The 12,630-nt window shown below is 34.0% G+C and overlaps 1 protein-coding gene across 1 annotated transcript; it reads right to left on the bottom strand.

The window, feature by feature from the left end:
* Window positions 1–6,711: 6,711 nt before the first annotated feature.
* On the bottom strand, window positions 6,712–10,819 carry LOC149160588 (histone acetyltransferase (DUF1264)). Its single transcript, XM_089436740.1, has 5 exons — window positions 10,572–10,819; window positions 10,323–10,459; window positions 10,109–10,190; window positions 7,237–7,351; window positions 6,712–7,103 (listed from the first exon to the last, which is right to left on the bottom strand). The coding sequence occupies exons 1-5, from the start codon at window positions 10,716–10,718 to the stop codon at window positions 6,826–6,828; spliced, it is 759 nt and encodes a 252-aa protein (XP_089292866.1). The 5' UTR covers window positions 10,719–10,819; the 3' UTR covers window positions 6,712–6,825.
* Between the last annotated feature and the right edge of the window lie 1,811 nt (window positions 10,820–12,630).

Consider the following 12,630-nt stretch of genomic DNA (forward strand, 5'->3'; position numbering starts at 1 on the left):
ACAAGTCTTCATCCTCCTAAAGAAGTGTACAGGACTTTGGTCTATGTTTTCATTGATGACATTTGTTATGAGGTTCATATCTTCCTGTTAGCCTTCAATAGGTCCTATCTTATAATAAACCTCGACTTCCTCCTTGCCAATGGAATCGTTCAACAAATCTTTCTTGAATCATTAAGATGATGAGAGCAATTGATCTTCAATCTACCTTCTTCTAACTTCACCTTAGCTTTGAAACCATGTTAGAAAATCAGAAAGGCAGAAAGATTTTCTTATCTTGATAATTACTTGTTATGTATTTTTAATCTTATTAACTTCTTTTATGTCTTCTTTTATCTTCTTGTCATCAAGCAACTATCAAAACCAAAAGCACGAAGATCAAAACAACAAAAGACACAGTGTGTAGGCTCTCAGCCAAATCAAAACCCCTCTCCTAGGGGAAAACCCAACAAAATTATCTTCTTCTTCAAGAACCAAATCAAATGAGACAACCAATACCTATGGACCAACATTAAACCTTTCTCCATCCACCAATTCAACCTTCTAACAAATCTTCTTCAAGCAGGACAAGAATACCCAAGTCAACAAATGTTGATCACACAAGAATTTCCCAAACAAGAGCTTGGTCTCCTCAATTCGGTCTGTAATTTCAGCCTGCAATAGTTCAGACCTGCAGTAACCCTAATTCACCCACTGCAACTCGCACGTGTGACATAAAATAGGGAAAATTTCAGCTCCTTTTGCTTGACAAATGTCTCTTCTTACTTCATTAGGATTTAACTTCTTCTAGCCTTTGCACATGTTCTCTCTCCCAAAGTTGTAGATTGAATGATTATTGATTGATGCCACAATGAGTCGAGTTGCTCTTCTATGTATGGTCTCTTAGTGTGATCATATTTTCTTCATGAGGCTGACTTGGTGGAGGAGGGACTAGACACATCTTTTATAAGTACATATATTTCTTTCTTGACACAAAAAGCCCAAGGAGGGTCTATTACATAATGACAAGGGTATTGACTTATGACTCAACCCTAAGAGCACATAATGGGTGCTTAGACCTAGAAACATAATAGAATAAGCATGAAACCCATGCTTTTATAAAAATAAATTTCTTTTTATCTTTACAGTAATTTATTTTCTTATTTTAACAAATACATATGAATTACATCAATTCATGAGCGAGAAAACAATTATGAAGACCGATACTAGTTACATTTCTCAACAACGTTGCCCTGCAACGCCTCTAGCTATGGGCTAACAAAGGCAAAGTGGATGCATGCATTTGTGGCAACTTTTTCACCCTTCTCGAAAATAAGAGTTTCCAAGTATGACAAGCTCATCATTAGTTGTCCCTTAGATTATTCACTGCATTCGATCCTGGTTGGGCGCTCCATCTTGCATAAGACTCCAATACTACATTGCCTCAATGGAATTCCCATGATCATCAACTGCCATCTATAACCAAATCCTCCTAGGTCGCTTCTACCTCCAGTTTTTACATGCATTCAATTCCATCGCCCATTTTTGCAATTTCCTAATAGGATTTGCCATCACTAAATCTCCCTTGTTACTCTTGGGCTCAATCAAATTTAACACTTTCAAAAGAGTCTATGTGCGATTTTGCTCGACCGTAGCACAGAATATTAATAAGATCAAGGAAATTCTCCACCTCGCAAGAACCATGAAGGCTCCCTCCTTGAGGACACATCTAGGGAGACCTCTCACGCTAGACATCAAGGATGTGGGCCGCCACATTTATGTTTTCAAGAGGATATACCTCATGCAAAAGTTAATGTCCTAACAAGCCTTATTTCAGTTTTAATTAAAGTCCAAAGTTGAAAAGATTGGGATATTAAATCCCGATATGATTTGAGTTTTTTTATCATGGTATATTTACTATGGTTGGGACAATGTGATCCTGGATAAACACTCCTTATTATAAGGTTGCGCCTTGATTAGGCAACGAATCCATTGCTCGATTATGTTGCCTTTGATGTGGAATAACTCAACACTTTCTGATTCTAAAGGTCACACTGTGATCTTGGATAAACACTCCTTATTATAAGGTTGCACCTTGATTAGCCAACGAATCCGTTGCTTGGTTATGTTTCCTTTGATGTGGAATAACTCAACACTTTCTGAATTTGCATCTGGATTCTAAAGATCAAGATCTTCAGAGGAAAGATCATTTTCTGATATCTCTCTAGCTTTGTAGAATTTTTTTGTATTATATAGATTTTTTGTATTTGCCAAATGAGAAATCTACCTTGCAATTGCTACCTTTGAGTCTTGCCACAGAGCTCCTTTGAATTTGCATCTGGATTCTAAGGATTATTGGATGGATCCTTACCCTTTGAATTTGCACCTTTGAATTTGCATCTGGATTCTAAGGATCATTCAATGGAATCTAAATATTTTTGAATAGTAGGATTCTAAGGATCATTTGATGGATTCTAGGAAAGATCATTTTCTAATCTCTCTCTAGCTTTATATCATGGAATCCCTGTAAACTGTCAAATAAGAAAAATATACCTTGCAATAGCTACCTCTAAGTCTTGCCACATAGCTCCTTTAGGTCTTGCCACAGAGCAATAGCTACCTCTGAGTCTTGCCACAGAGCTCCTTTAGGTCTTGCCACAGAGCAAGGAGCTCTGCTTGATTATTAATTACTACTCCTAGTCCACCTTTAGGTCTTGCCACAGAGCAAGGAGCTCTACTTGATTATTAATTACTATCCTAGTCTACCTTTAGGTTTGGTCCACCTTTAGGTCTTGCCGCAGAGCAAGGAGATAAAGGTCTTGCCGTAGAGCAAGGATTGATTATTAATTACTATTCCTGGTCCACCTTTAGGTCTTGCCCGAGCAAGGAGCTCTCCTTGATTATTAACTAATCTTCCAGACCTAGTCCACCTTTAGGTCTGGTCTTGCCAGAGAACAAGGAGCTTTGCTTGATTATTAATTACTATTCCTATTCCACCTTTAGGTCTTTTCTTGCCACAAAGAAAAGAGCTCTGCTTGATTATTAATTACTATTCCTAATCCCCAAACAGAGATATAGACTATTAATTACTATTCCTAGTCACATCAAACACAGATGAAGATTACTAATTACCATTTGTCCCCAAACAAATTGCATCTCTCTTTTTTTTTCCAATTTTTCCAACTCCTTTGTCCTTTCTCTCTCTTTGTTTTTCCAATTTTTCCAACTCCTTTGTCCTTTCTCTTTGTGAGGAGATTATCCCCGATTATCCTTTTTCCAAATTTTCCAACTCTTTTGTCCTTTCTCTTTGTGAGGAGATTATCCTTGATTATCCTTTCTCTTTGTGAGGTGAAAATTATCCGTGATTATCCCTCTCGCTCCTTGTCCTTCTCTTTGTTTTTCCAATTTTTCCAACTCCTTTGTCCCTTTTCTTTGTTTTTCCAATTTTTCCATCTCTTTGTTTTTCCAAATTTTCCAACTCCTTTTGTCCCTTCTCTTTGTTTTTCCAATTTTTACTGTCCTTTCTATCTCTTTGTTTTTCCATTTTTTCCAACTCCTTTGTGCTTTCTCTTTGTGAGGAGATTATCTCTGATTATTCTTTTTCCAATTTTTCCAACTCCTTTGTCCTTTTTCTTTGTGAGGAGATTATCCATGATTCCCTTCCAATTTTTCCAACAACTTTGTCCTTTTTCTTTGTGAGGAGTATCCTTTCTCTTTGTGAGGTGAAAGATTATCCCTGATTGTCATCCTTTTTCTTTGTGAGGAGATTATCCATGATTATCCTTTCCAATTTTTCAACTCCTTTGTCCTTTTTCTTTGTGAGAAGATCCATGATTATCCTTTCTCTTTGTGAGGTGAAAGATTATCCTTGATTTTCACTCCCGCTCCTTGTCACTTCTCTTTGTTTTTCCAATTTTTACCTTGTCCCTTCTCTTTGTTTTTCCAATTTTTCCAACTCCTTTGTCCTTTCTCTTTGTTTTTCCAATTTTGACAGTCCATCCTCCCTTTTTTTTATCATCTTTGTCCCTTCTCTTTGTTTTTCCAATTTTTCGAACTCCTTTGTCCCTTATCTTTGTTTTTCCAATTTTTATAGTCCATCCTCCCTTTTTTTTATCATCTTTTTGTCCCTTCTCTTTTTTGTCCCTTCTATTTGTTTTTCCAATTTTTCCAACTCCTTTGTCCCTCCTCTTTGTTTTTCCAATTTTTACCGTCCATCCTCCCTTTTTTTCATCTTTGTCCCTTCTCTTTGTTTTTCCAATTTTTACCGTCCATCCTCTCTTTTTTTCATCTTTGTCCCTTCTCTTTGTTTTTCCAATTTTTACCATCAATCCTCTTTTTTTTCATCTTTGTCCCTTCTCTTTATTTTTCCAATTTTTACCATCCATCCTCTTTTTTTTTCATCTTTGTCCCTTCTCTTTGTTTTTCCAATTTTTACCGTCCATCCTCTTTTTTTTTTCATCTTTGTCCCTTCTCTTTGTTTTTCCAATTTTCACCGTCCATCCTCTTTTTTTTTTCATCTTTGTCCCTTCACTTTGTTTTTCCAATTTTTACCATCCATCCTCCTTTTTTTTCATCTGTGTCCCTTCTCTTTGTTTTTTCAATTTTTACCTTCCCTTTGTTTTTCCAATTTTTACCGTCCATCCTCCTTTTTTTTTCATCTTTGTCCTTCTCTTTGTTTTTCCAATTTTTACGGTCAATCCTCCTTTTTTTTTCCTTTTTTTTTTCCATCTTTGTCCCTTCTCTTTGTTTTTCCAATTTTTACCGTCCATCCTCCTTTTTTTTCATCTTTGTCCCTTCTCTTTGTTTTTCCAATTTTTACCGTCAATCCTCCTTATCCTCCTTTTTTTGAAGATTTTTTTTTTCTTCTTCTTGTTTTTCCTTTGAAATTTTTTTTTTCATCTTCTTGTTTTTCCTTTTTTCATCTTTGTCCCTTCTCTTTGTTTTTCCAATTTTTTTTTACCATCAATCCTCCTTATCCTCCTTTTTTTTGGGAGATTTTTTTCTCTCCAATTTTTATTGTGCATCCTCCATTATTTTTTCATTTTTTGCCATTTTTCTTTTCATTTTACTCTTTGAATCATCCCTCTTTGTTTTGCCATTTTTTCTTTTCTATCTTCTCGTCTTTTTCCCAGTTTTTTACCATCCATCATTTTTTCCCTTACCATCATTTTTATACTTTCCTTTTCTATTTTATACTTTCCTTATCTATTTTGTCAATATCAATATCTATCTTTTGCACCTTTGTCAATATCAATATCTATCTCATACCATGTTCATATAAATGCATTGCTCTATCCTATCTTCAATCTTATTTTCCTTGCTGCCCCTCGAGGGAGTCTGGGCCGTGTCTCAGTCTCAGTGTGGCTGATCATCCGAAAAGACCCTAAAACGCTTCGTTGGTTGCAGCAACATGACCGGTAGGAGAATGGGCGGTCATTAATCTTATCTTCTTTTGCCTGAGCACGTTGTCAATCAATATCTGATATGCATTTCTCTATCTTATCTTCTCCTTTCTGATTTTCCTTTTTGCCCTGAGTACCTTGTCAATATCAATATATATCTTATCTTACACCATGTTCAATATCAATATATATCTTATCTTACACCATGTTCATACCCTGAGTACCTTGTCAATATCAATATATATTTGATCATACACCATGTTCATATAAATGCATTGCTCTTACACCCTGTTCATGTAAATGAATACAATGTCCATGCATTTAATATCAATATCTATCTTATACCATGTTCATGTAAATGTTTGTTTGGCTGCAGTATCTTATCTTTCTTAGACCCTCTTCATGTAAATGAATGGCCTATTGATTATATGATGTTTGATTCATATCACATTAATGTAATATGATGTTTGATTCATATCACATTAATGTATGAATGTTTGATTCATATCAAATTAATGTATGAATGTTTGATCCATATCATGTCATCATATGAATTTTTAATCCATATGATGTCGTGTAATTGACATCTTTGCTTACCTTTTTCATGTAAATGCATGTCAATCAAATTATGTATGAATGTTTGATTCATATCAAATTAATGTGTGAATGTTTGATTCATATCAAATTAATGTGTGAATGTTTAATCAATATGATGTCGTTTTGTGTGATTGACATCTTTGCTTACTTTTTTCATGTAAATGCATGTCAATCAAAATGTTTGATTCTGTTGATTTAAACTTATTATCAAATTCAATGTTCGATGTTGTGTGATTGATTGATATCTTGTGTAGCTTCATGTAAATGTCCATTTAATTCATAGCGTCGCAATGCCTGCATTGATTAGACGTTGTCATTTTCTTTGTTGGTTTGACATCTAAAAGCTCAGAACATTTCAACCAACATGAAACATATTTTACCACATATATTTAGTCTCGTTAAAGAAACTGGACAAATTGGACAAAACAAACCAAATCTCTAACAGGGGAGAGGAATCGGACAAACCAAACCATGTGCCTAACAAGACAACTTGACAGTGACACCATCATTACAATTCTTTTATTCATATCATTCAAATCTTTTACATTAACCCTCTACATCAAACACAAGCGCATTCTCATTCGACTCCATGTAGCATTTCTAGAAATCTAACCCTTCAATACCATCAAACTTCTCAAACACAAGATTTTCAAATAAATCAGAAAGTATCTTCTCGCACCAACATTTAATTGTATCTACTTAGGAAGAAAACGGTCGAAAATACAATTGAATCCTATATTTTTCTTAGACACTGAGATATACAAGTCATAAGAATGGTATATCCCCACAGACCTGGGATTTTATTAGACAATTAAATCCTATGTATAAGAATGGTATACATAAGAATGGTTCATCCCAGAGTCATTGTAGAGAGAGGTGCCCCAGCGTTTAGAATCATGTCAACCTCCTTGGCTTCCACGACCCACCCACTTCCACTATTTTTCCAATGGTCAGCCAGTGGATGCATTCTCTCCGGCCCTTCAATATCACGTCTGCTTTTCACTTTATCCTCTGTAGAAATTTTATATTTCTCGTCTCTCTTTTTCACAAGTTCTTCATTGATTTGGCCCCAGCTTTCAGGTTGGGGTGACATCATAAGTGCAGGCATTCCTAGCGGTAACCTGTCACCTGCAAAATAAACAACAAAAGGAACATCAAAGGTCTGGTCTCTGCAATCGGGTTTCAGCTTTCAAGCAACTCAACAATAAAAATTGAGCTTCAAATGGTTTACAGAGCTAAACGGAATAGCTTATATAAATACCTCTATCAAACTGCCATGTGCACCAGAATTTCCCATAGCTCTTTGCAAGTTTCCTGAGTTCAGGCTTCTGCATTGACTCCGGTACCCCTGGATTCACCCAGAGACCTGCTTTAATCTGCATAAAAATTATACCATCAGCCGTTGAAACTCCTAACAAATCATAAAGGGTATTTTAAATATCAATAAAGTTTGTTTTAAACATCAATATCTGATAATAAGTTTACATCCCAGTTCTTGTTAAGAAAATTAAAACCTCAATATACACCGACAATATCCATTGTAACCCCTTGTTGCAGGAAGGGAGGTGCTAAGAAAAAATGCAAAATAAAAAAATGGCTACATATTAGTTCTATTTAGTATATTTAAATAGATAAGTACATTATGCAACTATGTCAATTGGTCAATTGGGCAATTGGGTTTAAACATGGTTGGGAGGTTGAGACAATTTCTGAAAGTGAAAATGAACTTGTAGTAATGAGTTATGATGAGCTTTATAGCATGTACATTAGGTTTATCAGGTTTATCTCGGATAGAAACTTTATATCATGTTAACTTTATACCATATGTCAATTGGATTTATTGACAATGGTTGGGAGGTTCAATTCCCAGTTGGGAAGTTGGGAAGTTGGGAGGTACAATTCAAATGAGGTTCAATTCCCAGTTGGGAGGTTGGTTTATCAGGTTTATCTCGGATAGAAACTTTATATCATGTTAACTTTATACCATATGTCAATTGGATTTATTGACAATGGTTGGGAGGTTCAATTCCCAGTTGGGAGGTTGGTTTATCAGGTTTATCTCGGATAGAAACTTTATATCATGTTAAATTTATACCATATGTCAATTGGATTTATTGACAATGGTTGGGAGGTTCAATTCCCAGTTGGGAAGTTGGGAGGTACAAATCAAATGAGGTTCAATTCGCAGTTTGCACATGATTTCATATCTTAAATATCTATATTCATTCAAGAAATATAATACTCTTAATACTCCTCCTCATGAAATATACTACTCTCTTAGAAATATAATACTCCTCCCATTTAAAATATAAAGATATAAATATTAAAATGTAAATATATTCTCATGAAAAATTACAACTATAAATAAACCTTACAACAAGGAATAAACCATACAGCTATAAATAAACCTGGAACCGGTATAGATCAACCATATCAACTAGCTAGTATGAGTTAATTTGGTTCAATTCTCTTTGGGGTGTTAAATGGTATTGTTATTGAGATCTGTTAGATCCCAAATGGGAAATCAAAATACTGAATAAATCATACAACTATAAAATAAACCTGCAAGTTGCAACCCGTATAAATCAAGCATCTCAACTACCTAGTATGAGCAAATTTGGTTCAATTCTCTTTGGGCTGTTAAATGGTATTGTTATTGAGATTTGTTGATCCCATATTAGCAATCAAAATCGTGAATAAGCCTCGAATAAACCATACAACTATAAAATAAACCTGGAACCGGTATAGATCAACCATCTAAACTAGCTAGTATGAGTATTATATTTGGTTCAACTCTATTTGGGGTGTTAAATGGTATTGTTAGAGATCTCTTGATCCCAAACGAAAAATCAAAATACTGAATAAATCATACAACTATAAAATAAACCTGCAAGTTGCAACCCGTATAAATCAAGCATCTCAATTACCTAGTATGAGTAAATTTGGTTCAATTCTCTTTGGGCTGTTAAATGGTATTGTTATTGAGATTTGTTGATCCCATATTAGCAATCAAAATCCTGAATAAACCTCGAATAAACCATACAACTATAAAATAAACCTGGAACCGGTATAGATCAACCATCTAAACTAGCTAGTATGAGCATTATATTTGGTTCAACTCTATTTGGGGTGTTAAATGGTATTGTTAGAGATCTCTTGATCCCAAACGAAAAATCAAAATCCTAAATTTGTTTACAGTAAATTTGGCTCAATTCTCTTTGGGGTGTTAAAATGGTTTTGTTATTGAGATCTGTTGATCCCAAATGAGCCATCAAAATCCTAAATTTGTTTAAGTGGTGTTGTTAATGTTTACAAAAGGTATAAGGTTAAGGCTCAAATATTTAGAAGGTATTGATAATATTAAGGGTATTGTATTGGGATATGTTGATCCCAAATGAGCAATCAAAATCCTAAATTTGTAAAAAAGGTATAAGGTTCAAATCACTTGAGAAGGTATTGTTAATGTTTAACAAAGTTGCAAAGGGCGTTAAATAAATGGATTTATTTTTGGGATGTGAGGGATTTGTACATCCCAATGGGTAATTAAAAGCCTAAATTTATTATTTTTTAATCCCTCTAGGTGATTAACCACATTTATTAAAATTTTCGGCCCTATGGGTGCTTCATAGATTATATCTATTGTTATAGATCAATAATGATCCATCTTAAATCTAAACCCCACCCTAAATCTGTTAATACAGAAACAGAGGCCAAATCTTCCAAATCTGGTAATACAGAGACAAACCTCAAGTCTGCTAAATCTGTTATGCACCCAAAGGTATCAATTTTTTAGAGGTGCCATACCCAAAATCCCAACGTACAGGGCCACAACATAGAACCATTTCAACACAGAGTTTCAGATTCCTGAGCCACAACATAGAACCATTTTAACACAGTTTCAGAATATAGAACCATTTCAACACAGTTTCAGATTCCTAAACCACAACATAGTACCATTTTAACACGCAGTTTCAGATTCCTCTAGATGCAGGAGTTCTTGGCGCATTAGATTTAAAGATTAAAATAAATTGATGCTAGTTTGTATTTTTTGGTGCCATGCTACACACCATCACATATTCAGATACACAAAATGGAGCCACAAGAAATTCATCTAATGATATAGTGACACATACCTCGTAACAGTGAGAATGCCAAAGCTTCTGCTCTTCTTCAGGGAGAGCCTCAAATAAACGCTCTGATATGATATACTCCACACCTGAAAGACCCAACAAACATTTGTGCCCAAATTTAACATCCATAGCTTAAATTCAAGATGTTATCATTACTAACATGAGAATCATCTGCAACTAAAACTTCAGATAAAAAACATTGGCTTTCCCCAACTTTCCTATGAGACGTGCATCGCTGGCATCTGAATCATACACAACACACTGCAAGAAATCCTCATTCACCCTGGCCACATAATGGTGTGTTTCAATCTGTCTGGTCATATCGTGTCCATATATTGCCCAAGTGCACACATGCTGTACACAAATTGCACAAATTGCGTTAATCTAGATCATGGTTCTGTTCTAGTAATTCAATATGATAACACTTGCAGGAAATTAAAAGAAGAAAGATCAAGAAATCGAATACCTGTTGAAACTGCTTCACAGGGGTGAAGCTCTGAAGCATCTGGGCACCTGCATCTATCAGGTGGGATCCCACTGTACGTGGCTTCCCTGGCACATCTTCTGGGGTTGAAGCTATGTAACCAGAAGGTGGTCTCTCGCTCGATGTCATGTTGATGGATAAAAACACACTAATACAATTACAGAGACAGGAATAGAAGAACACAATAAGGAACAAGCATAGAATGTAGGCTGCCAGAGACAGGAATAGAAGAACACAATAAGGAACAAGCATAGAATGTAGGCTGCCAGAGTCAATTTAGCTTGAAAGCTCAGCCATAGCTACGTGACATGCATGAAACACCTGGCTTCCTCTGTAACTTTGCACTTTGCTCTGTAACTTTGCTAACCCAACACGTGGTTTCATCTTAATAACAAGTGGCAAAGTGTAAACGTTTTGCTTTAAATTCATCCAGTATGAATATAATAAGTTTTCTGGATTGCCTAAAATCTATCAACACACTCCTCTCCATTTCAGAGACTGACTGATCATAACTGAATGAATATGCTTGCCTCCCTCATTTAGTTAGTGATATAAAATGTTGAGATGGTATTTCAAATCCTCAACGCTGGCTGGCTGGCTGGTATACCACTCAGTTTCATCAAGTTCGTTAATTTTACCACTAAATTCACTAGAAATATATCCAAAATTTTGTTCACCACGTTTCCTATTACATTCAACTTTCCTCTGTAAAGCCTATTTATAACAATAATCGTAAGTTTTTAGTTATAATTGTTGCACTATGTTGATTCAAACCATAGTGCAAGAGTCGTAGTCAGCTCAAACGATATTAAAGGAGTTTGAAAAGTTTGTGTAGGTAAGATAAAGGAAAAATCTCGTGTCATAGGTAAGTATCTTCAAATTTGTGTAGCAAATTATACTAAGATTTTTACCTATAAAAATGACTTTCAAAATCTCATGTCTCATAAATTTTATTGTTAATTTATATTTTTTTATTTTCATAATATTAATACATATTTATTAGATACCATTTTGGGATTCAACTTCGTTAAGTAAGTCATTTTCACTTATGACCATTTCCATGAGAGGTAGTGAGGTAGTCGTTAAGTAAGTCATTTACATATTTATTATTAAGTGTTAAGAAATGAATAAAATTTAAAGAAAAAATTATATCTCAAAATATTGTATTTCTCTCAACACTTAATAAATCTAGAATTAAGATGAATCTATGTTGTTTACATATACACTATGAATCAAATCTGTTTTGAGCAAGCAGTTATTAACATCTTTTTCATTTTGAACAACACACCAATAAAATGATCCAATAATACAATTCTTTTTTAGATTATAATTTTCATTATTTAAATTGCAAATTTAAATATACAAATGGATTCATTGTTTTGAGAATCCCTGAGTATTTATGTAGAATACACAACAAAGTTTTAATTGACAAAAAAATATACTTAAACACAGCAAAACATAAAATAGTTTATAACCCAACTATTAATATTTAAATATTTTATTTAAAACTTTAATTGAGATATTTAAAAAGTAAGAAAATTACACATTTTTTTTTTTTTAAATGATCTCCATATCTAAATATTTAAATAAGTTTCAATTAAAATATTTTTAAAAGTAAAATAACTACACATATTCCTTATACACAAAAGAAAATTTATTATCAACATTAATTATTTTAACTTTATTTTTTTTCTCTAGATATATATGAAGTTCATGTTAATATTTAAATATTTACTTAAAGTTTTTTTTATTGGGGAAATTTTGAGGTCAAAATTGGGCCTCAAAATGAAAAATGTACTAACAAAATCAACTTTAAAAGAACCAATAGAATAGGATTCAAGATGGTCTCTTATCTTCAGGGATAAATATTTTTGAAGGGAAAAGAAGAAACGTAATTTTTTAAATTGTATTTTCAACTTATCCCTTTGTAGGTTTATTCAAAGTTCAAGTGTCTACACTTTTTGGATGTGGAATTACTTTTGATTCCGCATCATATGATTCACTCTGCATACTTTTGAGTAGATCCACACCAACAAAAATT

This window comes from Pinus tabuliformis, chromosome 5_2 (assembly GCF_031772625.1).
Source record: "Pinus tabuliformis cultivar Carrire ecotype Pingquan chromosome 5_2, CPIR1, whole genome shotgun sequence".
NCBI lineage: Eukaryota > Viridiplantae > Streptophyta > Pinopsida > Pinales > Pinaceae > Pinus > Pinus tabuliformis.

What these genes read in the sequence shown, in the direction of transcription:
- LOC149160588 (XM_089436740.1), bottom strand. Translation starts at nt 10,718, where the DNA reads ATGACATCGAGCGAGAGACCACCTTCTGGTTACATAGCTTCAACCCCA. An exon ending in AGCGATGCACGTCTCATAGG is followed by an intron (nt 10,191 to 10,322) that starts AAAGTTGGGGAA and finishes GGGTCTTTCAGG; the next exon opens with TGTGGAGTATATCATATCAG. An exon ending in GGCATTCTCACTGTTACGAG is followed by an intron (nt 7,352 to 10,108) that starts GTATGTGTCACT and finishes ATTTTTATGCAG; the next exon opens with ATTAAAGCAGGTCTCTGGGT.